The 26,364-nt window shown below is 42.3% G+C and overlaps 1 protein-coding gene across 2 annotated transcripts in view; it reads left to right on the top strand.

The window, feature by feature from the left end:
- The first annotated feature begins 14,913 nt into the window (after window positions 1–14,913).
- Window positions 14,914–26,364, top strand: part of TFEC (transcription factor EC) — a 125,273-nt gene continuing 113,822 nt past the window's right edge. For both annotated transcript variants that reach the window (XM_073331607.1, XM_073331602.1), the window contains exon 1: window positions 14,914–14,984. In XM_073331607.1, the coding sequence (XP_073187708.1) occupies window positions 14,955–14,984 (30 nt within the window). In that variant the 5' untranslated portion in view covers window positions 14,914–14,954. The remainder of the gene's footprint in view (window positions 14,985–26,364) is intronic.

The raw sequence follows: 26,364 nt of genomic DNA, 5'->3' as shown, positions 1-26,364 counted from the left end.
TCCATCTTCTGTTTTACTCCGAGTGGAAGTAAAACACACATGCCAGGCTTTGAGTTATGTAAAAACTTTTACTTAAAACCAGCAGGGAGCTAAAAGGAGGGCTGAGTGACTGAAAGATGGGATCGCTTTCCATTGCCCCTCTTCCTCAAGGCCTCCCCTCTGCACAGGACCAGGATTAGGGTTATGGAGCTGGGGTGGAGGGTGCTGCTGTGGGGGGTTAGTGGCACCACCAATGACCCATTGCACACCTCCCCCCCACAAGGCTGGCCAGATGTGTGGTAAAAGCAGCAGTTTGTCCAAAGCTCCCCTGTTTGAGAGAGCCCCCAAACCACGTGGTGTTCTGACCAGGTATGTGGGGTCATAGCATCACAGACTCAGCCCCTAGGCCCCTCCATCACGATTGAGGGGTGGCCAGGACACCTGAGTGGTGCTGTGATCCTGCGTGCCAGGTCGCAACATCCTGAGCATGGAGCCAAGTCCAGCTCCATGGGACAGGAGCTGAGTCATTGCTGTGCAGTGAATGCAAGGCATCCTCCTCCCCCCCTCACCCAAAATAAGTCTCCTCTCAGTGATACATTTTTAGGAAGGGTGGTCAGCCTCAGTTTCAGATTTTGCCCCAGATCCCCCAAAACCTCTGTGCACAACTCCCACCCTCCCATCCCAGTTGCAAAGTTGGCTCCGTCAGTGACTGTCTTGCCAGTTTTGAATTCAGGAAGTTGGTATCTCATATAACACCATAAGGGGAAAAATATGAGGAAGCCCTAGTGTGTCTTTAAAAATCAGCTTCATCTAATCTGGGATCACAGACACTAAAATGACTTAATCATAACTGTATGTTTATAGCATGTGTGACAGGGTCAGGTCAGATGGCTATAGGAGAGTAATAGAATCAGATATATTAGCCCCAGGCTAAGTAGGTCCCTTTTCTCTGGGTAAGGTAACAGGGAAGGTTCCAGAACAATCAGGAACCTTCTCGAAACAATTAAGACAGGCTGATTAGAACACCTGCAGCCAATCAAGAAGCTGCTAGAATCAATTAAGGCAGGCTAATCAGGGCACCGGGGTTTAAAAAGGAGTTCACTTCAGTTTGTGGTGTGCGTGTGAGGAGCTGGGAGCAAGAGGCACTAGGAGCTGAGAGTGAGAACACGGACTGTTGGAGGACTGAGGTGTACAAGCATTATCAGACACCAGGAGGAAGGTCCTATGGTGAGGATAAAGAAGGTTTTGGGAGGAGGCCATGGGGAAGTAGCCCAGGGAGTTGTAGCTGTCACACAGCTGTTCCAGGAGGCACTCTAGACAGCTGCATTCCACAGGGCCCTGGGATGGAACCCAGAGTAGAGGGTGGTCCCGGGTTCCCCCCAGATCCTCCCAACTCCTGGTCAGACATAGGAGGAGTCGACCTGGACTGTGAATTCAGAAAAATGGCCAAGCTGAGAGCTGCCATAAAGCTCCAAGGCGAGCAAATCTGCCAATAAGTGCAAGACCCACCAAGGTAGAGCAGGACCTTTGTCACACATGGTATCACAACAGGGCAGAGTTAAGTCTGTCTAGATTCTTTAACTCTGCATGTGCATAAGTGAACATGTTGAGCTTTCTTTGAAGTGTAACCTTAATTCTGAATCCCTGCAAGGTCTTTTACCATTCAGTTAGTGATATGTATTCTCAACCTGAACTCCATTTTCACATTTGTTTTTTCTTTTTTAATCTTGGAATTTCCATGACCAGTGGAGCTAGTCAGATAATTTTGAAAAGTTCTAAATTTCAACTAAAAAAGGAAAAAAAAATTGAAAAAAGGCTTAACAATTCCAGCCCCCCTAAGCCTCCCCCCAGCTCCCACTCTGAAATGAGGAACAACCCAGTATTAGATGGCTGGTTTTTTTTAACTTCGTTTTGTTATTAATAACATATTGGAACAAATTCTGAAAGTAATTTTTAGTAATAGCGGTTAAATACTTTATATGTTTGAAGTTAATTTTTACTTTTATGACTTTTGGGGGGTGGAAAAACCTTGAAACAAATGTAACTTTTTAAAATTGAAAAAAATATTTGAGATTCTTTTACATCTGTTGCAGTTGTATGTTACTGTCCTCCTTCCCTTCCATTGTAAGAGAGCATTCTATAATACATATGCAATTCCATTGGCATATAACTCTCTGTCAAAACTTGGCATACAAAGAGTTAACCAAGAGTTCCAATGAAATGCGAAGAAATTTATTCAGCTGAGTTGGTGTGTATAAAAATAATGTTTGTGGGTTTAGATGCCTTTTGTGCTCCTATAGTTCATATATATATATATATTTTCATTTTCAGGTTACCATTGACTGAAATAGATGACTGCCTTGGGGCATTTTTGAAGGGGAAAAATAAATGAAAATGACTAAGTTCCTTTGTTTAGAAGAACTACTATTCTGCATATCCAGTAACATTTTTAGCACACTACAGAGGGAGTTTTATCTGCATGGGTCTGCACTGCAACAGTGATATCCAAATTGATACAAGATTGCAGAGCCCAGGAAGGAGTTCTTGCAGCCACTTGTGTTACTTTGCATAATGCGCACTCCTCAGTACTCACTGGGGCTCATATCCAGTACCCAGCCTGATTAACTCATCTAGGCCCTGGGCATATAAGTCGTGGGGTTGGAAGGAGAGACTCTAATGGTTTGCAGAGTGACTGAGGAGCCACTCTGCACAGGCTATTATAGCTCAGTGACTGGAGTAGTGTCCCCTGTGGCCTTATGTGGCCATCTCAACCCTGCAGTACAAGGAAGAGAAGATCTGCGGAGAAGGTTCCTCTAACTCACCTCTTTGTTTCTTATGTCCCGCCTTGTGCATGGTGCTGCACAGGGACTTCATGCTGGAGCCAGGCTCCATGCTGTGAACAGAGGGTCTGATCCATCTCTCTGTGAAGTCACTGGGAGCAGGAGCAGGCCCAGAGTGTGCACCCTCTGAGTAGTATCCCCACATTCAGCCTCCTCTGTGCAGAAGCATGGTGCAGTTACTGCTGCAAGTGGGGCAGGGCCTACGAGGCTGTCAAGGAGGGGGATGGATTTTCACCCTTAGTGCCTCATTCTGTGTTCATAATAAGCCCCCAAATCCCATTGAACTGAAAGGGAGTTTCGGATGTTCAAGGAATACATGATAGACTGTCTCAATTTAAGGACCAAAAGAACATGAATGCCTTCAGGATAAAAGTAATGTAATAAAAAGGAAACAGGGTTTATTTTCTCTTGTTCGTTTGTGGCACTGGGCTCTATTCAGCTGCACAAGCCATTAGTACTTGTGGCTAAGGCACAGCCCTGGGAGCCAAGAGATGCCACATGATTTTATTCTCAGCTCCGTGCAGGCTTCCTTTGACACTTGGGGCAAGTTATCTAAATCACTGGTCCCCAGCTGTAATATGGAACTTTTGCAGCATCCTGTTTTGAGACTCAATTCACTTATGTTTTGGCACCAAAGGAGAAGAAAGGAAGACCTTGATCCTGCAGCTTATTCCAAGTGGGCAAATCTCCACTGATTTCAGTGTGTCTCCATGTCCACCTTCACGGAACCACTTGTAGGAGCAGTGCTTAAATTCTTACATTACGGTTCAACCAAGTATGCCCTCGTTATGGGTTCACTTTAGCCAATGTCAGATAAACTGAGAAGGATGAAACCTGAGTGAGAAAGAAGTGCACAACAGTTACCAGACTGTCTTCCACTGAACCTATAGTAACAATAATAAATAGTAATGTTCTATATAATGCTTTAAAACATTTTTAAAGTTCGTGGATATGTATGGACACGCTAGCTCATAACAGCTACTTAAGAGCTATTATAGTCTAATAGGTTCATAAAATGCATTTTTCAAAAGACCCTAAGTATGTATTTGCATAATGGGGGAAGGAGTTATGAGCTTGAGAAAAATAATGCACATTTTAAAAAGTCCCGAGGATATACATTTGGAACATTGCCTATATTCATATTTAGATGGTAGATTCTAATGGCTCCTATTTGGTTATTAATGCAGATTTTTGGAAATTGTCGAATTTCATACATGTCTCTCACAGATTTCTTTCTTTCTTCCCTTTTTTTCAAATGAAATAATTTATTAATTAATATTATTTAAAGCTGATTTAAAAAAACAAAAAGGCTGCTTACTGCACAGTGTGAAATCTGTCCCCGTTTTGCTTGAACTTTCATCTAATATTGCCCTCCACCAGAGGCCTGGAACAAACAGTGGGTGACCTGATCTCACGCAACATGACTGATACAACACTTAGACCCACCAGAGTGAATTAAAGATGGACGTGAAGCATTAATTCTGAATTTCCTGGGGCAAGTCAGTAGAAGCCATTTAGATAACATTATTTTAAAATCTATGATGCTGATCCTGTGAGTCATACTTACATGCTCCTATGAATTGTCCTCTTCATTTCTGCAGGACTATTCCACATTTATAAGGATTACTATTGTACAACAGGGTTTTGCAGGAATAGGTCCCTATTTTGTATGTGACTGCATATAAAGTGGACTTCAAAAGATTTCCTGCCCCCTAAACATGGAACAATAATATACTTGACTATTAGCAACAAAATTCCTCTAGCAAAGTAGAGTGGACACCGCATATGGAATTAGCTTTGGCTTCATTGCTTTTTTCAAGAGGTTACTTACATATATAGTATAGCTGTTATAGTACAAGTAGGAAACCGAGTAAGGAAAACTGCAGGCTTATATCAATTGTGCTCTATTCTTTTTAACTGGCAGTTGTTCCTATTTTAAGTGTTTGTTTCTACTTTAATGAGGATATCAACTTTCATCCAGTGAGATATGTGGGTCACTTTGTTAGTGCACTTATACACACCAAGGCAATGCACCAGCTGGAAATTTTGACTTTTAACTGAATTATTTCTCCCCAGCAAATGGCTTTCCTTTTGACATATTTTAATGTACTTGCACACTGAGAGGAAGAGTGGGGTGAACAGAAAACAGACTGTTTTATTAACCCAGCAGTCACCTTTGAGGTTCATACATGTCCACTTCTTTCTTGCCTTTGTACATAATCCCAAGAGACTAGTACCTGGCTTCCCTTGGAATAACAAAGTCAGTCACAAACCTCCAAACATGATTGTTAACTGAATGCCAACTGTTTCTTCTCATCTTTTAGTAATACATTGGGGATTGTGTCCTTATGGGTGCACTCTAACCACCATAACATTAATTTGGTTTTCTATTTAAGGAACTGTTCTTTCACTGTAGTAGCCTTACATTGTGATATAAATCAAATTGCTGCTTCTATTTTATTTTTGTGTTTTTCTACAGTGATTCTTTCAGCTCTGTTAATAGTGGAACAGGAGGAACTAAAGCTATGTTGCAGGCACTTACTGGACTACAATTTCAGCTCTGAGGAAAGATACAGGATCAGGAGCGGATGGACAAACACTATCCAGAAGAGCCCCAGGCATGTTATTCGTGGTGTTATACGCCAGTTCCACAGTATCCAGGATTCAAAGGATTTTTTCCAGTGGGAACACACATTCCATCAAACAAAACATCTGACTTCTCTGAGGTACCTGTATTACCAACAATCATTGATAAAGCAAAATTCAGTATACTGCGCTATCTGTAGAAAGCTGGGTTTTTAAATAGTCTTATAATATAATTAACTCACTTGGATCCTGAAGGGGAAGGAAAAAAGGCTGCTGGAATTAACACAGCCTAACAGAGGGGCAGGTGGTAAGTAAATCATAGCAAACTGGCTCCTCTTTGGGCCCATCCCGATCAAAAACATCCTACCTGAGCCAGAACACTTAGGCTCAGCTTTCTATTGACCTAAGCCTGCCCCCTTACAGTGAATCTGTGGGTGATCTTTAAAAGCCAAACCCTTTCCCTATGGATAGTGGAATAGTCCTGGGGTTTACCTGACTCCCCTTACTGTAGTCACTATCAGTGGATCATTTTATGGCAGCTTTCCTGGCTTACCTTTCCTCCTCCATTGATGGTGGGAAAAGTCCTGGGCAGCCTTCAAAACTCAACTCTAGTTGATAGCAGTGGAGGAGCAATCCGGCATGGGATGATTGCCTTTGCCACTGTTCCCACAGCCCCGGGCTCTTAGAGGCCATAATGCCTAGTCCAGTTCTCCCATCTCAATCAGGATCAGTTTGAGGTTGATATCTAGTAGTCATATTCACCCATGTTATTTTGGTGGTGACGGTGCATTACAGAAGTCAACATTTACCAGCAATTTCCAAACAGTGGTATCAGCTCATACAACTGTATTTCCCTCTACTCAGAATAGGAGATTACTGTGGTCTCTCAAATGCCACACGGTGGTAGCAGTTGATAAATGCTGAGAGTAGTTTGCTTATTTTTTAATTTATTAAACCAAGGGACACTAATTTACAATGAACGAAAGGGCCAAACACCCATTTCAAATGTGATATTCCAGGACTGAACTGGGAGATAGATCATTGTCTGGAATTTTATTGGGTTTCTTTCTTTCTTGAAAATAACTTCATTTAGCAGTGGGGAAAAAAACACAAGCAGAGGTTCAGTTATTATACAAAATCTAAATATGACCCTGAGTGTTCCAGGAGCATGTTTGACTGCTAATCAACTTCCCCACCCCTACTTGCCATTCCCTTCCCTTTGCCCGGCCCTCCAATCACCCACTCCTGCAGTCTACCTCACCATAGCCTGGGGAAAAAGAAGGGACTTTTTTTAAAATAAAGTTTTTATTTATTCCTTACAGCTTTTCTGCCCCTGTGGGCATTTGTCTGCCTGTCTGGCTAATGTGTTGTAATGAATTTGCTGTCTGCCATATATACACCATTCTATCAATCAGTGAGAGGAAATTATGAGTATGGTGAGCGCTAACAAGCACTCTCAGTGGGTTGGTTCACGTCAGTTCAAATGTACTGGCACTTTACTTTTCCCCTACAGACTGCCTTTAATTGGGAGGAAATAAATGAGGCCTGCATGTGGTTGGTACCATGACTTCCTGCCAATCTCCTGCTTTGGCAAACTGACCAACAGCTTCATCCTGCAGGGCAGCGCTAACTCCCCTTTCAGCTGCTTTGTTGTCTCTATGGTAACCTGAGACAGGGGGCACTGCAGGAAGATGCACTCAGTATTATGGCTTGCAGGTGATCAATGAGTGCTTAAGAGCCTGCAGAGATATCACTTTCCTTCAGGTAGAAAATCATACAGGAAAATGGAGAGGAAGGGACAAATGGAGAAGGAGGAAAATGAGAGGGTGGAAAAATGGAATATGGTGAGTGAGGGGAAGGAAAGCCGGCTTGGTGAGTGGGAAGGGAAATTATTTGAAGAAGGAAAATGGGGGAGGAAGCAGGCAAGTAGTAGGATGGAAAAGAAAGAGAGGAGGAAATGGGGAAAGGGATGCAGAGTAACAATGGGGAGAAAGAGGTGTACAAATAGTCTAGTAGTGGAACGAAAACAAGCTGGAAACAGAAAAAAATAGCAGAAAAATAAAAATAACCTAAGCTTGCCCCCTTATAGTGGATCTGTGGGTGACATTTAAAAGTCAAGCCCTTTTCCTATGAGTGGTGGAATGGTCCTGGGGTTCACATTACTCACCCTACTTACACTCATTTCCAGCAAATCAGTTTATGGCAGAAGCTTTCCTGGCTTACCTTTTCTCCTCTGTTGATGGTTGGAAAGTCCTGGGCACCCTTCAGAGTTCAACTCCAATCATCAGCAGCAGAAGAGCAATCTCGCATGGGATGTTTTCCCCATTCTTTTCTCACAGCCCCAGTTGTCAGTCACAGATAGGAAGTACTGTCTCCAAAAAGCAGGAAGTGTCTAAAGGTTCAAGGAAGATCAAGTCACCTGAGTTAGGGTAGACATTTTTTTTAAAGGTTTGAACAAAAAGACAAGTCAGGCAGAACACATTGTCAAAGTGTTGGTGTTTTAAACTACCATCCCAAAGACAGGTTCGTTTATAGACATGATCTCTTGATGTCCAGGATGGGATGGCTAGGATACCCACTAGGTGGAGTCTATGGAGTGCTTGTCATCACAGTAGCAAGTCATCTGATGGATTAAGATTTGCATTAATTGGTTTAGAGGAAGTCCTAGGTCTCCTCAGCTGACTGTGAGTTCAGAAGGTGAGAAGGAGTTGAGCGGGAAAATTGAAGGGGTTTTGAAGCTCTGAAAGGACGAATAATGACTTGAAATTTTCCACAAAGAATATTTTTCATTTTTTGACCAACTCTAGAAATTACATTCAGCTCACCAAAGTTCTCTTTACAGTTTCAGTTGCATACATCATTTGTCTTCACTTTTCCTGCCCTAAATGTTGGGTAGTGGTATTGTGTGGCTTTGAAAAGTTGCAAGATACACCCCTTGGGTGCCTACATTTCAATTACCTATTCTTGCATCTATCCGTACAGCCCTCTACATGCCTTCATTCAGGGAAAGTCCACATAAATGTCAGTGATAACTTTGGCCTGAGTAAATTGAGGATTGTGCCTATACTGTGTGAAACACATTAGGATCCCTTAGGCACACAAGGAACTATTTATAATTAAGATATTATATGAATTATCATTATTACTGTGGTAATAACAATAAAATAATAAATGCAAGATATGTTTATTTGTAGAAGAGTAAAAACAATCTTTGAAAAAAGATCACCAGAAAATAAAACCCATAAAGCACAGATAAACAAATAATTTTGACTAGTAGCCTCTATTAACCCCCTGGATTGTATCTACGTGTTGTAGGAGAGATCCTGAGTCTCATAATGGCTGCTCTTGGCCACTCTCCCAGCATCTCGCTTCCGCTCATCTCTGTGTGTAAATGAACTCTTTGTAGCCTCAGAGTTTATAGCTCTCCCAGGCGAATCAAACTAGAATGACTACACAGTCCCTGTGCAAGCTCTCCAAAGATTCTTAACTCCCCTCTACAACTGTTACTTCACTGCAGCCCTACATCTGACTTAGATCAGTACAGAGATCATTATTATATTTATAATTTATATTGCAGAGGTACCAGAATCCCAACCCCATTCAACTAGTTGCTGTATGAACACAGAAAAAGAGATGGTCCCTACCCTGAAGAGTTTATTCATCTCTGTATACTTATCTGGCCCTTATCCTCACAATATCTGAGTGTCTCACAATCATTAATGGATTTTTCTCCTGTAGGTAGAGAAGTATTATTCTCATTTTACCGCTGAGGTACAGGGTAGATTAAGTGAATATGCTGAGGTCACAAAGGAAGTCCTGCAGTGTACTCAAGCACCCTATCCACTAGGCCATCTTTCCTACATTCTAAGACGAAAGACAGAAGTGAACACAATAAACAGACAAGGGGGCACAAAGTAATAATGAGGTGATATTGATCAGCATGATAAGAATTGGTCTCAGCTTACCAGCTGCCTAACCATTGCCAATTTTTTTGTAGGCATCATGCAAGATAAAGATTTTAAGGGAGGATTTGAAAGAGGGCACTGAGCTTTAGCATAGAAGAAAATTTGCCAGGTGGGAATTGTTCCTCATAAAATCACTGCATGTTGGCGCTGTTCATTGGCATATCACGCCACCATACAACAGTGCAGGTCAAGAAAAAGTGAAAACAAATATTATGGGTCAGATTGTCAGGCTGTGTAAATCATCATTACTTCATTGACTCCATTGGAGCTGTTCTGTTTTACACCAGCTGAGGATATGACCCTACATCTTGTGTTCTGCATAGGTGAGTAAGACAATTAGCCCATTAGCCATTTTCAATCACTGGCTGTAATGGGCCTTTCCACACAAATACTGAATGATTTGGCTAATAAGAATAACTTCCATTATAATTGCTTCCTAGAACAATGAAGGAGTGCAAAGAAGTATTTTTGTAGGTGGCCAGCTGGCTGACTTCTGGTTTGAAATGAATATTTGAATGCTGCTGGGATTTTATTGCAATTCTAATTAAGTGTTTGGACACCTAGAGCATTGTATAGGGAACTTGTTTCTCTTTACATCTAAATAATAACAACCATAGTTCACTGCAGTAAGCAAAGCCTTGCTTTTTATGATCTTCTAGTTGTCACAAAGGTTATTTTCTTCAACCAATCAATCCCTCTACTCCGTTTATGCATCCCTCATGGCACCCCTATAGGGGAATCTAATCTGCCCTAATATCCCAAGCAAACCTGGACTACTGCAGAAGAACCTCTTTGTCTGCTACATCCTTGATGACAGCTTGGCTTTGTGCCAAGCTTTTCTTTCTTGCATAAAGTTGAGGGTCCTCAGTCGATATCAGTGACTCACCAATTGCTTTCAAGAGTGTGCATCCCAAAACTCTATTTACCCTTGTGTTTTTGTGGGTGAGTAACCTTCTTTTGTCTGAGGTCTGAGCTTGTCTGTTGCTGTCTGAACTGCCATTTGACTGTTCTTCCCAGAATCTATGTGGCTAATATACCGTACTAGAAGAGTGGCTGAGAGAGAGAACAGAGTGATAAGAGTCTCTTCCCAGTGGTGGCTCTTGATCTGCATAATGCTGCCTTTCACATCTGTGGCACTCTACAAATAAGAAGTCCAGAACAATACTGTTTGCCAGTGTTAATGAATGACACCCATGGAATCTTTGCTGCCTGTCAGTCTGAGAGACAATTGACAGGCATTCAGAAGCAGATAGAGAAACAAGAGAGGGAGAAAGAAGTCGGGGAGAAGAGGAAAAGGACAGAAAGGCAAAGAATGAGAACAAGGGGAAGAGGAACAGAGGGGAGAGGGAAATAAAACAGAAAACACAAGAAAATCAGAAGTAAAACAAAAGTGTGGGGGAATGGGAAGAGGAGGAGGAAACGGAAGAACAGAATATATGAGGAAATGGAAGGGGAGGGCAGAAGCTGAAGAAGGGAATCCAATGGAAGAAAAGAAAGTGAAAGAAATAAACAGGACGGAAGAAAAGAATTGGGGGAAGTTGTACAGTAAATAATGTGGAAAAAAATTGATTGAAATATTCTAAACCACTGATACTACAAATGTCTGCAATTTGATTAGAGAGACAAAGTGGGTGAGGTCAAAACTGACCCACTGACATAGTGCTGTCTTTACCAGCGCTTAGGTTGGTATAGCTATGTCGCTTAGGGGAGTGGACTATTCACACCCCTGAGCCAAGTACTTAGATCAAAGTAATTCTGTAAATATGCAGAACAGTCAACCTGTGGAACACCTTGCCAGAGGATGCTGTGAAGGCCAAGACTATAACAGGGTTCAAAAAAGAACCTGATAAGTTCATGGAGGACAGGTCCATCAATTTTATCAGCCAAGATGGGCCGGGATGGTGTCCCTAGCCTCTGTTTGCTAGAAGCTGGGAATGGGCAACAGGGGATGGATCACTTGATGATTACCTGTTCTGTTCATTCCCTCTGGAGCACCTGGCACTGGCCACTGTCAGAAGATAGGATACTGGGCTAGATGGACCTTTGGTCTAAGCAAGTATGGTGTTTTTGTCTTTTCCTGTGTGAATTCATTCAAGAGCCTAGTGATTGTTTGGTTTCATATAGTTGCATTTACTGCACTGGATGAGGTACACCACATGTGATAGGCATGTGTATGATCCATGGATCTTGAAAGATGTGTTGTGGGCAGGGGGTGTTGATCATTGTAGCAGTGAAGATTGCTGGTTTTGCATCTGTTGTTCTGACAGGGTCTGGTGCCACTTTGAGTTGGTGTGTCCTGGTCCTGGGAGCTTGCTTCTGATGATGAGTTTAGAGAGGTTGCTGTTAGAAGACGAGAAGAGGGGGTTCAGGAAAGATTTCTTTCAGGATGCGCTCCCCATCAAGTATGGGCTGCAGTTGTTTGATGATACCTTGTATGGTTCAGTGTGTGGGGTAATAGGTGAGAACTAGGAGTCAGAGGGGGGTTTATTTCTGTATTGAAGCAGGTTCTTTCAGGGTATTTGAGTGGCCTGTTCATGATGCTATCTACCTCTCTGGTGGAGTGTCCTTGTTTGGTGAAGGCAGTTTTGAGTGCGTTTAAGGTATATATCCTGGACTTTCTCCTTGGAGCATATTCTGTGATATATGCATCCCTGGCTGTAGATAACAGATTTCTCGGTGTGTTTGGGTGGTTACTAGATCTATGTAATTTGACTAGTGAGTCTTCATCATACACAGTATGGAGGTTCCCATAAATATAAACACATTGATATTTATTGACATACAGTAGTTACAATAAAGTAATCATGATAGATGTAATGATAGTAGGAACTTGGCTAAAGTTACCAATAGTGCTGGATGGAGGAGTCACTGTTTAAGTGAGCCTTGTCATCAGAAGCACATGGCTCAGACTTTGCAGGCATGCCAGCAACACCTATGTACAGTTCTTGGCAAACAACAATTTAAGTAAAGTTTTTACTGTTACTTAAAATGTTTCCAGTATTTTTTTTAATGTCAAAATAGCAAGTTGACAACAGCTATTAGATGGTGCCAGAACAAAACAAAAAGTAAGAAGAGTATAACAAACCCGAAAAGAAAAAGGGCAAACTAAAGCCTCTGGAAAAGTTCGTGTTTGAAGGAAATGCAGCAGAAAACTGGAGAAAGTGGAAGTAAAGATTTGAGCAGTACAGAATTGCGAGTGGTACAAACAAAGATGAATGGCTGCAAACAGCATTACTTCTTCATGTGGCAGTTTAAGAAGCAAAAGCATTTAAGAAGCATTCAATTTGATGCAGGAGATAAAGAAAAAAATACAGATCTTAAAGAATAAGTTGGAAGCGTGCTGTGCACTACAGAGAAATCTCCCATATGAGAGGCACCCAGAAGTCAAATAAATGGGGAAAGTATGCACCAATACACGACTGATTTAAAACTGGCTGTACAATGACTTGTGCATTTGGAGAACTGTGTGAATTGCTCATTAAAGACTACATTGTATGTGGTATTGCGTCAGACTCAGTGCAAGGAAGGTTGCTGAGGAGACTAATTTAACCCTTACACATGCTGTGGACATATGTTGAAACTAACTAATGAAATGACTGACTAAACTGGAAAAACACGTGCATGCACTGCCGTGTAAGTCTACCTTTAGTAAGCCCCCAGACATGCAGACATGCACTGGAGGGTGTCCTGCTGCTAATAAAAGCCCTGATCAAGAGAAGCAGGTTTAAAACAAACGAAAGGAAGTACTTCTTCACAAAATGCACGTCCAACGTGTGGCATGCATTGCCAAAGGATGTTGTGAAGGCCAAAAGTATAACTGGGTTCAAAAAAATTAGATAAATTCATGGAGGATAGGTCAATCAATGGCAATTAGTCAAAGTGGTCAAGGATACAACCCCATGATCTGGGTGTCCCTAAACCTTTGACTGCTAGATACTGAGACTAGATGAAGAGGATTGATCACTTGATGATTTTTCTTCTGTTTTATTCCCTTTGAAGCATCTGGCATTGGCCACTGTCAGACGACAGGGTACGTGGCTAGATGGCCCACTGGTCTGATCCAGTATGGCCATTTTTATGTTGTTGTGTAACTCTAAGTGGTCAGTTTGAATACAGGGAAAATTGTATTCCTGAGCTGCAGCTAAAGGCAGAGTGATAAGAACAGAAAAATGATTCAGATTGGAGTTATGGATGTTAAATTAAGTTCATACAGCTAAGTGTAAAAAAATTTATATGATAGTAGGAACTTTGGAGTAGGAAGCAAAGTTACCCAGAATGTTGTATGGGGGGGGATCATTCTGTAGTGAGCTTAGCCAAACTAGTGTAAAATAAGCAACTTTGGGTTTGTTTTTGTGAAGTTGGGTGGGATTTTTCATACAATCGTGCCTGCATTTCCCCCCTTGTTTGTGAGGCTGCTTTCTTTTTCTTGGACTGTGCTGTACAGGCATTTTTGCCGCAAATCCCTGCCTAGCATCATGGACTTCTGCACTGTTATAACAGACACAAAGTTGGTTTTTTAAAGGTTGTTTTAGAGCTGGTAGAAAAAGGGGGAAATTATGCAAACAACATTGCAGAAACTTTTCCCATTTAGAAACTGAAATTTTCTGACCAGCTCTAGTGCTTGATCTTGTATGTATTTGGAGTAGCTTTTTAGTATCGACTGCTTTTCTTTTGAGACGAGGGCACAAAAACATTGGGTCCACAAGTGGCATCTTATTTTTTAACCCATTCATCGTCAACAGTTCTTGGAAAAGCTGGTCTTCAAGATGAAATATCCCTTTTCTAAGACAATAAGCAATTATGTAAAAGTGATTCCAGTTTACCTCATACAGAGAATGGTAAGGATGGGACTGAATGGAGCCTGTTCTTTTAAATGAAAGCTTGACATGATTTGAGGTAGTTCAAAATGCTAACTGGAGGCCTTCAGAGAAGTGCCAAAGCAGCCCTTATTTGAGTGCCTTTCACCTCAGATTTCTCGATTGCAGCTTCTCTTGCTCAAAAGGTACTGGTTGTTTTTAGGGTTTTTATGCCCTGAAATGGGCTTAAATACATAAATATATATTTGCAAAGACACACACTTGCAGAGTAAAGAATGTTTTTCTATTATATATTAAAAAAAAATCATGACACCATGTAGCAAATCCTTCTCAGAGTTTGCTTGGGTTTTTTTGACCAGTCAGTAATGTTTTGGGTGGTTTTCCTGTTAATAATACACAAGTTAAGTATTTACTATTACTTAAGAGGTCTCCAGTATCTTTTCTTTTGTTAAGATAGCATTTGACAACAGCAAATGGATAGAGCCATGCCCTCCCCTCCCTTACTTCCTGTTTTAGTCAGTGGGATCCCCTTCTGTTCCAACCCCAGTCTTCTGTGATGCAATCAAATCAGCAAGTTCCTTTTACAAAAGTAGTCATGTTCATAAATAGATCGGTGCATATAATAATCAGGCGTAGCGTGACCTGTAGCCTTTTAAACATATTTTATCTTAGTAACAATGGTGACGCCTTTTGTGTCAAAGTGTTTGTAACCTATTTCGCTAGGGAACAGGGGGGAGCAAACGGGAGTCTGAGAGGGAGATCCCCTCATGAAGAAGGAGCAAGCACTAAATCTTGGGGTGAGTGAGCTTGTTTGTCTGTTTGGTTTCTCTTTTGGGTTGCTTAAAGTTTACAGTGTGGTCTGTTGGGGATCGTGTTTTTGGGGATGCGGGGGGCAGAGGCTGAGTGTGCACTAGCAAGGCTCTAGCCTTCTATCCTTTGACCCTTGATCATCCTTGTGACTTCCCTTCTGCTGGTGTGTTGATCAGGGGGCAAGGTTGACCTAGGAGAGAAGGGGTAAAAGTCAGATGCTAAGCGACCAAGGGGAGCTAGTAAACAGGAGTTTGAGAGGAAGTTTGTAGGAAGGAGAGAGAATAAAATCATCCTGCTTTGGAAAGGTGGCATTATCAATGCCAACACTGCTCTTGGCTCCTGCACCTGTGTCCTAACAGAGAATCTGACCATGGATACCTCTACCCAGGTCCTGGTGTGGATTTGCAGAGACTGTGGCCTGCATTTCCCACTCACAGAAAGCCAGGCTGCAGACACCTGCAGACACATCTAGTGTGAGAGGTTCCTACTGGTAAAATTTCTCAGGAAGCAGGTGGGAGAGCTACAGGAGGAGGTGGCGAGGCTGTGAGCTCTGTGCACATGAGGAATTCATTCATGATACGCATATGGAGACCCGCATGGTTGAGGAAGCAATCTAACTGGAGAGGAATGCAGTTGCACCACTAGGGGTGGAGAGGGTGGGGGAAGAAACTGCTACTTCACAGGGAGGAAGCTGGCTGCTGATTACTTTTGGCAATAAGTAGTACTCCACTCCTGCTCCCAGTCTACCCTCCAAAGAGATAAATAGTCTGTATGCTGCCTTAGTAATAAGGGTCATGAGGAGTCTCCCCCAAAGATGGAGGAGGAGAAGCCATGTACCCCCGAGAGGGAAGAATCACGACCACAACTCCCCAAAGGAAACAAAGGGCTGTGGTGGTCTGTGACTCCCTTCTAAGGCAGATGGATGCAGCCATCTGCTGGCCTGACCTGGCATCCTGGGGTATGCTGCCTGCCAGGGACCTGTATCTGAATCATTACAGAAGGTTTGCCAAGGATCATCCAGCCTCCTGACTACTACCCCATGCTGCTCATCCATGTGTGCTCTAATGATACTGCAAGGTATGACCCTGAGTGAGGGTGAAGGAGGTGAGGGCACAGGTGGTGTTCTCATTGATCCATTCAGTCAAGGGTAGGGACTCAGGCAGAGCCAGACACATCCTTGCAGGTGAATGCTTGGCTGTGCAGAAGATATCACTAGAAGGGCTTCAGTTTCCTTGATCATGCAGTGCTGTTCCAAAAAGAATGACTGCTGAGCAGAGATGGGGTCTACCTATCAAGAAAGGGAAGAGTATCTTTAGATACAAATTAGCTAACCTAGGGAGGCAGGCTGTAAGGTTGGTTTGATGGGGGCAGAAGACAAAAGTCCATAGGTGAGTTAAAAACAGGGAGGCTAGGTGAAGGGTCAGAACATTGGCAATCATAGCAGGGACAAAGGAGAGACAAGAGGGAATACAGAGGGGAAATCAAATGAACACCTTAAATGTTTGTATATTAATGCAAGAAGTGTGGAGAATAAACAGGAAGAACTAGAAATATTAGTGAAGACAACTATGGCATAGTTGGCATCACAGGACTTGGTGGGATAATTCACATGACTGGAATATTGGTATAGAAGGGTACAGCTTGTTCAGGAAGAACAGGCAGGGAAAAAAGGGAAGAGGTGTTGCCTTCTGTATCAAAGATGTAAACACTTGCACTGAGGTTGAGATAGAAAAGGGAGGCAAACCTGTTGAAAGTCTTCGGGTAAAGATTAAAGAAATTAAAAACAAGGGTGATGTCATGGTAGGGGTCTACTATAGACTGCCTAACCAGGAAGAAGAGGTGGATGTGGCTTTTTTTAAACAACTAGAAAAATTATCCAAAACACAGGACTTGGCTGTGATGAGGGAGTTCAGCTACCCAGACATTTGTTGGGAAAATAATACAACAGGGCACAGATTATCCAATAAATTCTTGGAATGCATTGGAGACAACTATTTATTGCAGCAAGTGGAGAAAGTGACTAGGGGAAAGACTATTCTAGATTTGATTTTGACAAATGGGGAGGAACTGATTGGGAATTTGAAGGTGGAAGACAGCTTGTGTGGAAATAAGAGTTCACATGATTCTAAGGACTGATAGGAGAGAAAACAGCAGAATAAAGACAATGAGCTTTTAGAAGGCAGACTTTAGCAACCTCAGAGAATTGGTAGGTAGGATCCTTTGGGAAGCAAGTCTAAGGGGAAAAAAGAGTTCAGGGGGGTTGGAAGTTTTTTAAAGAGACATTAAGGGCACAAGAGTAAACTGTCCCAGTGTGTAGGAAAGATAGGAAGTATTGTAAGAGACCACGCTGACTAAACCAGAAGATCTTCAGTGACCTACAAGTCAAAAAAGAGTCATACAAAAATTGGAAACTAGGTCAAATTACAAAGGATGAATGTAAAAAGAACCAACATAAGCATGTAGGGACAAAATTAGAAAGGCCAAGGCACAAAACGAGATCAAACTAGCTAGAGACATAAAGGGTAACAAGAAAACATTCTACAAATACATTAGAGGCAAGAGGAAGACCAAGAACAGGGTAGGCCTGTTACTGAATAAAGAGGGAAAGATAATAACAGAAAACAGAGCAATGTCTGAAGTGTTAAATGCCTTTGTTTCAGTTTTCACCAAAAAGGTTAACAGTGATCAGACAACTAACATGGTGAACATCAGTGTAAATGGGGTAGGATCTGATGCTAAAATAGGGAAGAACAAGTTATGAATTACTTAGACAAGTTTGATGTCTTCAAGTTGGCAGGGCCTGACTAAATACAACCTAGAATACTTAAGTAATTGGCTGAAGACCTCTGAGTCGTTAGCAATTATCTTTGAGGACTCATGGAGGACAGGAAAGATCATGGAAGATTGTAAAAGGGAAAATATAGCACCTATCTATAAAAAGGACAATGAGGACAGCCTCGCTTAACTTTGGTACCCAGTAAGATAATGGAGCAAATAATCAAAAAATTAATTTATAAGCACCTAGATGGTAACCAGTAACAGTCAACATGGATTTGTCAAGAACAAATCATGTCAAACCAACCTAATAGCTTTCTTTGACAGGGTAACAAGCCTTGTGGATAGGGAGGGAAACAGTAGGTGTGATGTATGTTGACAGTAGAAAGATTTTTGATATTGTCTCACATGAGCTTCTCATAAACAAACTAGGGAAACATAGCCTGGATGAACCTGCTATATGGTCGGTGCACAGCTGGTTGGACAACTGTACACAGAGAATAGTTATGATTTGTAAGGATCCATGGATTAGAGCCTGGGATGGCTGATGTTCCCACAGTGCCACCAGGAGGCCATGCAGAGTCACAGCCAGGGAGCACTCTGGAGAGTAAGCGCCTCAGGAAGTACAGCCCAAAGGACCCAGAGTGACGGTACTCTGCAGCCCTCTGATTGGCCAAATGTCCTATTTAACCCTGGAGGGTGCCCCACTAAGTTGTCATTCAGGCCTGCTAGACTCCAGACCCCATCGCGTCTCCCGATCTCCAGTATCTGACCCCAGGCTGACTTTTACCCCAACTCTTGCTTATTGAACTTGGCTCTAGCAATTTCTCCAACCCCTGCTAACTGACTACTGTCCCTGATGTGTGGACCTCAGATCAGTTGTGAATGCTAGGCCAGACCGCCTATGCCCTGTCCTTTACATCAGTGGCTCACAGTGAAGCTGAAAGGGCATATCCAGTGGGGTCCTGCAGGGATTTGTCCTGGGTCCAGTTCTATGCAATGTCTTCATAAGTGATTTGGACAGTAGCATAGAGAGCACACTTATAAAGTTTATGAATGATATGAAGCTGCGAGGAGTTGTAAGTACTTTGGAGGACAGCCTTAGAATTCAAAATGATTTTGACAAACTGGAGAAATGGTCTGAAATAAATAGGATGAAATTCAATAAGGACAAATGCAAATTACTCCACTTAAAAAGGAATAATCAATTGCACAAATACAAAATGGGAAATGACTGCCTAGGAAGGAGTATTGCAGAGAAGGATCTGGGGGTTATAGTGGATCACAATTTAAATATGAATCAACAGTGTAAAACTGTTGCAAAAAAAGCCAACATCATTCTGGGATGTATTAGCAGGAGTGTTGTAAGCAGGAGACAAGAAGTAATTCTTCCATTCTATTGATAAGACCTCAACTGGAGTACTGTGTCCAATTCTGGACTCCACACTTTGGGAAAGATGTGGAAAAATTGGAGAAAGTCCAGAGGAGAGAAAGAGAAATGATTAAAGGTGTAGAAAACATGACCTATGAGTAAGGCTATGATTTAGTCATGGGTATTTTTAGTAAAAGTCATGGACGGGTCACAGGCAATAAACAAAAATTCACGGCCTGAGATCTGTCCATGACTTGTACTATATACCTCTGACTAAATCTTAGCTTGGGGGTGAGGGGCGCTGCTCGGAGGGGCGGGAGGAGGGGCAAAGGGCCAGTAGCTGACAGGGGCTGCTTACCTGCCACTGCTGCTGACACCTCTGGGACTGCTGCTCAGGGCTGCTTGAGCAGTGGCTGGTGCAGCTGGCTCCAGGGCCGCTCCAGCATCGCCAGTGCGGCTGGTCCCAGGGGCCGCCCAAGTAGCTAGCCCCGGGGCCGTTCCAGCAGCAGTCGGTGTGGCTGGCCCCCAGTGCCAGCTGCTTAGGTGGCCCTGGGGTCAGCCACACCGGCTGCTGCAGAAGTCATGGAGGTCATGGAAAGTCACAGAATCTATGATTTCTGTGACCTCTGTGACAGACCCGGAGTCTTACCTATGAGGTTACATTGAAAAAACTTGGTTTGTTTAGTCTGGAGAAGAGAAGACTGTGGGGAGACATACGTCTTCAAGTATGTAAAAAGTTGCACTTATAAAGAGAAGGGTGATAAACTGTTCTCCTTAACTACTGAGGACAGGATAAGAAGCAGTGGGCTTAAATTACATTAAGGGAAATTCAGATAAGACGTTAGTAAAAACTTCCTAACTGTAAGGGTAATTAAACACTGGAACTTAGTCCTGCCTCAGTTCAGAGCACTGGACTAGATGGTCTATTGAGATCCCTTCCAATCCTACATTTCTATGATTTCTGTGTGTAATCTAGTACTGCCTAGAGGTCCTAAGTAAGATTGGGCCCCATGTTTGCTAAACACTATAGCATCATTATAAGAGACTACCTGCCCCAAAGAAACTATAATCTAAATAGATGAAATGCACCAGCTGAGGGTTTTCCAGGGTTCTTGAAGGTATGCATGAAAAAAGTGAAATCAAAACTTCAGATACTCAAGAATTGTAGTCAATTGTAGTCAGCCAGCTCTCAGCTCTGCTGTCATCTCTTTATGTCCTTTGTCCCTGGTTACCCTCTGGAACCCCAATCCTGGGCAAGCTCACTGTTCCCCACTGGAGTTGTGCTCACTACCACTGTCTTCTCTGAGTCTAATTACCTCCAGTCTGTGACACTGGTCCTCAGGTCCAGCTACAGGGCACTGAGGGAAAGAAGATGTCCAGAGCAGCCCCAATCAGGGCTGCAGTGTTTCTCTGCCCTAAATAAGGGGGAGGGGCAAAGGGGAGGCTGGGCTGCCCTGATTAGTGGGCTCCCTAGCAGCCTCTCCTCTTGAGCAAATTTCTCCCTGCTTTTTGGCCAGCTTCAGCTTTAGAAGCTCCCCTTCTTCAGGTAGAACATGCTCTGCATGTGCACCTAATTGGTGATGCATGAATGCAGGGGCACTTAGGCTTGCTGGCAGTGGGATGAGTGCATGCCCCATCAAACCAATTCCCCAGGCATGTTTTTCTTCATTTTGGATGATGTACTTCACACAAAATCCCACTCTTGCTATACTGGGCCAAACACTCGAGAATCTGCACTATATGAGAATTTATCTTTTATAATTAACCATAGCCACCTTATTGTTGACACCTCTCCATACCTTACTATAGACACAGAAGCTAATAGAACAGCTGCTTTGATTCCCCCACATAGATAGACAGATATTGCCTAAATCCATTGCTGTCTGGATGATGCATCCTACTCAAAAGTTTGTCCGATCCAAGTACAAGACAGTTATAGATGAGTCTGCATAATATGTTATAGCTGTGCTGAAGGCAATTCCTCCTTTGTGACAGCATAGCTACAGTAACAGCACACAGGAGCGAAGGGTTATTTATAATGGAACAGACGAATGATCCACCTAGTCCAATATTCTGTTTTTGACAGGTGCCCAATGTCAGTTGCTTTGAGGGAGGACAGAAGCCCCAGTTCTTCTTGATTCCAGTTGATGATCTGTTTAATAATCCATATGATATGAAGTTATTCAGGCTAATGTAACTGGGGTTACATTCTTTTAAAAATCTTGCCGGGCTATTTGCTGAAATAATGTCCATTGGCCATGATTCCCACAAGTTTTTTGATGTATTGTGTTCACATCTATTTTCGTACGATATTCATTTTAAAATAGTTACCTTTCACCTTCAAGGAGGGCCCTTATTCTTACATTATGGGAGAGGCCAAATAATAATTCCTGCCTCATGTGCTCTATCTCATTCATTAATTTGAATACCTTTGTTATGTCTCTTCTTACTCCAAACAACATAGGCCTAGTCTTTTTAACTCCTCCTCATGTGAAGTTCTCTGGTCCCACCATATGCCTCATCATTTTTTTTTGCCTTTCTTTGGACCTTTTTATTTTTGTGATGTCTATTTCTGCTCATGGCTCCTGACACCTGAGCTGCTGTTGACCCACTTCTGGGCAATAATTCCCATAACATGGAGATCACCAAATCTAGCTCTTTTCTGTCCTCTGATATTTCTGCTACTGAAAAGGAAAGTTCATCATGATCTTCACCTTCATCAGATGAAGAAGGCATTAATGCTGGATCATGTCTGTTCAAAATTTACAGTCATTTCTCTCATGAAATAATTCTCTAAGGATATAAAACTGGCACCTGTTAGGATGACTCATTGTGAAGCACTTTGTGATTCTTTGTATAAGAGGTGATGTACAGTGTAGAAGAAAGAGCTGAGCAGAAGAGGAAAAGATTTGATCAACCACAGGATATGCTGCCTTCCACCAGCCTATCCCCTGTTCAGAGTCTCCAGTAGCAGGTGGGAAGTCCATCAAGAGTGCACCACAAACCTTCTCTGCTGAGAGTCCTGGAGCTGACTGGTATACACCACAAATGGGTGGTGCTAGCCCAGAAGGAGCCTGGCCACGGGTCCAACAGATGGAATCATCCAGGACAGCCATTCTTTAAAGCTAGACAAGCTGGGTGAGGTAATAGATCTGAAGAAGAGCTCTGTGTAACTTGAAAACTTGTCTCTCTCACCAACAGAAGTTGGTCCAATAAATGATATTACCTCACCCACCTCTCTCACTAATATCCTGGGACCAACATGACTACAACAACACTCCAAACATAGTTTAAAGCTGTCCTCCCACAGTGGAAGTAGAGAGTGATGGTGAAAACACCATCTGCCCTTCCTGGTCATGAATCCGTCTCCTGAGTTACAGCAGTTTCACTGGTGCAGGGAGGTGCAATTTCCACCTGTCCATGACAATGAGGGTAAATCAGGCCTGTGAACTTGCAGATCAGAAGTGTACCAACAATAGGCACTTGGTGTGATGGATTAGGGCACCAACCAAACTGCACTAGTGATATATCTGAAAAACACCAGCTCAAGTTTTGGACTTGTACAGAGAAAGTTAAGTTGAAGGAGCATAGTGAAAAAGAGCTTTGCAATTACAGTACTGCTGCTCTGTGGCAAAAGCTATGGTAACTGAATTTTTGAAGAGACCTGACTTCCAAGGTATTAAGTAGCATTAATTGAATTAGTAACTATATCAAATTTTGAAGGATAATATTAATGAGTCTTATGCAAGTGTTTGTTAAACCCGCAATTCAGATTTAATGGATAACCAAAGGCCTTTATTATAACGGAAAGAAAGTTACACTTCACTTGTGAGATTAATCTCATTTAAAACCAAAATCTCTCTCTCTAGAAAGCTGGTGGTATTCAGCCTAAATTAGCAACTAGTGAAGTGAGTGGTTGAGCTTCAACTGACATTTATTAGGAAAAATGCATAAAGGCTGTGCTGTGGTGATCCCATTTCATTGTCAGTGCAATTAGTTGCCACTTTGGATGCCAGAACTATCGCTGAATAAAAAAATCAAATGTAGGGAAATAAACTATTGGTTACTGAGATCCAATGAATAATTGATTTTTTTTAATTTAAATTTTGTGGCAGAATTTTATACTGTTCATGAAAGTGAGAGACTGAGCTCTCAGGCTAGATCTAGGCATAATGGGGTGGGGAGGTGAAAGTAGTCATATTAACAGTGGTTGGTCTTCCTCATATGACTGCAAACCAGCTCTGACTTTTCCAGAAAACACTGAAATTACTGGATGTGTTTATAGTTGCCCACCTCCTTAGAAGAATCAGGATTATTTATTTTCTCCTGCTTGAATATATTAAAATGAAAAAATCCATTTTGTCCTCGTACATTATTCTGAGCTTCACCTTGTTAGCTCAGCAGTTTACCTAGGGCTCCTTTAACAAATCAGACATGAAGTTCATCTAATACTTTGACTGACTCCTCTTCTTATAAGAGCTTTCTTGTTTTCTAACATATCCATAAACCTGAAACCATAATTAAGCCCTATCCCAAAATGCAGAGATTACAACTACCCACTCCAACTGATGCAAACATGAATGTAAGAACGCATCATTTCTTGTTATGCTCTTTTCAGTTTGCAAATCATGTGTAAACATTATTCCTTTCAAATTAAATTTTGTATATTTGCCATAAAATGGAGCATTATTAGGGGCCCAAGAATGGTCCAATATGAAGAATTAACTCTCTCCCATTGAGAAGGTGGTCCCTTCATGTCAGGTCTCAGATCACAAGCAAAGCAGTGTCTGGCAGCATGTACTGTGGCTGCTTGTACAATGGCTGGCCTTTGGATTAATAAAGGAATGCAGTTTTTAAGAGCTGCAAGTTCCTTAATCTTTATAAAGAATGACAATCATCTCTAAATGTCTGAACTTTTTCTTTTGTTTTTTGCTTTTTCCTGTTGGGATCTGTCAGCTAGAAAGTTATTCAGATAAACTTCTGTATCTTGAAGTTTTCATGCACTGGTCAGTGGTCTGAGACTATAATTTTGGTGGGTGGTTGAATCTCTGTCCCTTGAAAGGTAGAAATTTGAAATGAAGTTCTTCTAATTAAGTCACTAGAGTAGAACTTGGGAATTTGGGCTTCTGTTCTTTGGCCACACAATGAAGAAATTACTTAGACGTTGTTTACATGAGAAATCTGATATATTAACCACCATTTGCTCTCCCTACCATGCCAATAACAAATCTCATACCCGCACATACAGTTATTTCTAGTGATGAACAGGTATTCACACCACTGTTTAGATTAGGCTTGCTTTGAGCAATACTAACAATCATGTCTTCCTCTGTCCTGGTGATCTCTGCCAGTCCGGTGCCAGGCTGAGCATAGTGTAATAGCCTGAAAGTTGTAAACATTCTTCCTCTTCAATGCATCCAGTCACATAAGTTGCCTGTCTAGTTTACTTTCTGATCTTCACGGCCCAGAGTCACGTTACTGTACAAATAGTGCTGCATAACTCCTATCTTCTGGCAGAGATCAAAGGACTTTAGGGTCAACCTTAACAAAGCCTTGGACAGTAGTAATAAGTCAGGCCAGAAAAAAGGTCTTTCTTACCCTCCCCCCCCCCGCAAAAAAAAAAGACCAAATCTTTGCAATTCTCCCTTCCACTCAGCTTGAGATGCCTTGCAATGCAGTCGTGAGGGGCAAGAAGGATGAGGAGAAGAATATAAATGCCAGGTACTCTTCAGGAGTACTTGAAGTCACATTGGAATACACCTGAAACGTTGCCATGATCTCATGATTTATCCGTGGGACTGAAGAGCCAGACAGAACAGTGTAGGCTGTAGTCAAGCTGGTTCAGGGGGACAAGAAATTGGTGGACAAAGAGATTTTCTGCAACAGATATGCAGCCTTTTATTGGGGCTGGAGAGGGAATTTTCCTGGTCCTCATGAATGCTGCCATTAGTATTTGTAAAAGGGTAGATGTATCCTTGAGTATCTCTTTGCCTCTGCCCCATGAAGTTTCTCCTTCTTTAGTCTCCACTTGCTTCCAATATTCATCCGTCCTATTGTCTCTACTGCCCAAGCAGAAGCTATCATGCATGTTCAAAAGCCTCATTCATCTCTGGCACATTGGCCATGCTATGTATTGATTTGTCCACTTTCCTGAAAACATCACCCACTATGAACTTCCTAACCCCAAACTGCTCCCCGATTGGCCAGTAACCAGCCAGGGTAATCAGCTTTCCTCAGGAAATTGCCACTTACTTTTCTATAGCGAGTAGAACTCTCATCCTGGTTGGTCTGACACGACTAGGTTGGGGCCAATGAAAAAAAATCTTCCCAGATTCTGGAGTTATAGAGCCATTGCTACTCATTCCAGATGTCTAGAGCAACTTGCTTCATCTGTCACTGTGGTTCTCTCTCCATTTGTATCATACTGCATGGAGTCAGCTATTCCAGGCCTGGGGGAACATGTCTAGAGCAACTTGCTTCATCTGTCACTGTGGTTCTCTCTCCATCTGTACCATACTGCATGGAGTCAGCTATTCCAGGCCTGGGGGAACATGGCCATTACAACCAGAACTCCATTAGCTGCTGGTCTCTGTTCCTTATCTCTACACGTATTGCTTGTACTACCTTGCTGCAGATGACTTGCCTCCTTATGACTGCTTTACTGAAGTTCCATGCAAAACCTTTCTTGCTGAGCAAGGAATGAGTACATACTATGTATCTTGGCCTCTGTTTTGAGACAAGGACAAGAAATGGCACTGGTACTTAGGGGCAGACAATTATGGGAGCTTCCCAGTGAGTTATGGAAAACTGATATCTTCTGCCACAATTCCTCAACCCACTGATCCAGGGAACTGTGCAGTAGGTACACAGAGGACATTGAAACTGCAGTTGTGTAGCACACAGCAAGTGTGGATGCAGAGTAAACATGCATCCAAAACTGCATGGGTAATATGAACACATGCAACACTAATGGTACTCACATCAGTGCTGTCCACTGGCTCGAATACCAGTGTTTCAGTTCTCTAGTGCAGCTAGATACACAGCTTTAATTTCTGCACCTCACTTGTAAAATGGGTATACAAATAAAATTCATTTATGTCTGTGTGATGCTCCGATATTACAAAGACAAGCACCATAGAAAATCCTTTTAATAAATAAAAATGTGATGAGCAAAACTGGACACTATTTCAGCATAACAAGTTGCATCATAGTTGCATGTG

The sequence above is a fragment of the Lepidochelys kempii genome, chromosome 1, assembly GCF_965140285.1.
Source record: "Lepidochelys kempii isolate rLepKem1 chromosome 1, rLepKem1.hap1, whole genome shotgun sequence".
NCBI classification, from domain to species: domain Eukaryota; kingdom Metazoa; phylum Chordata; order Testudines; family Cheloniidae; genus Lepidochelys; species Lepidochelys kempii.
The sequence above is the reverse complement of the archived record's forward strand: the minus strand, read 5'-3'. Positions and strand labels throughout refer to the sequence as shown.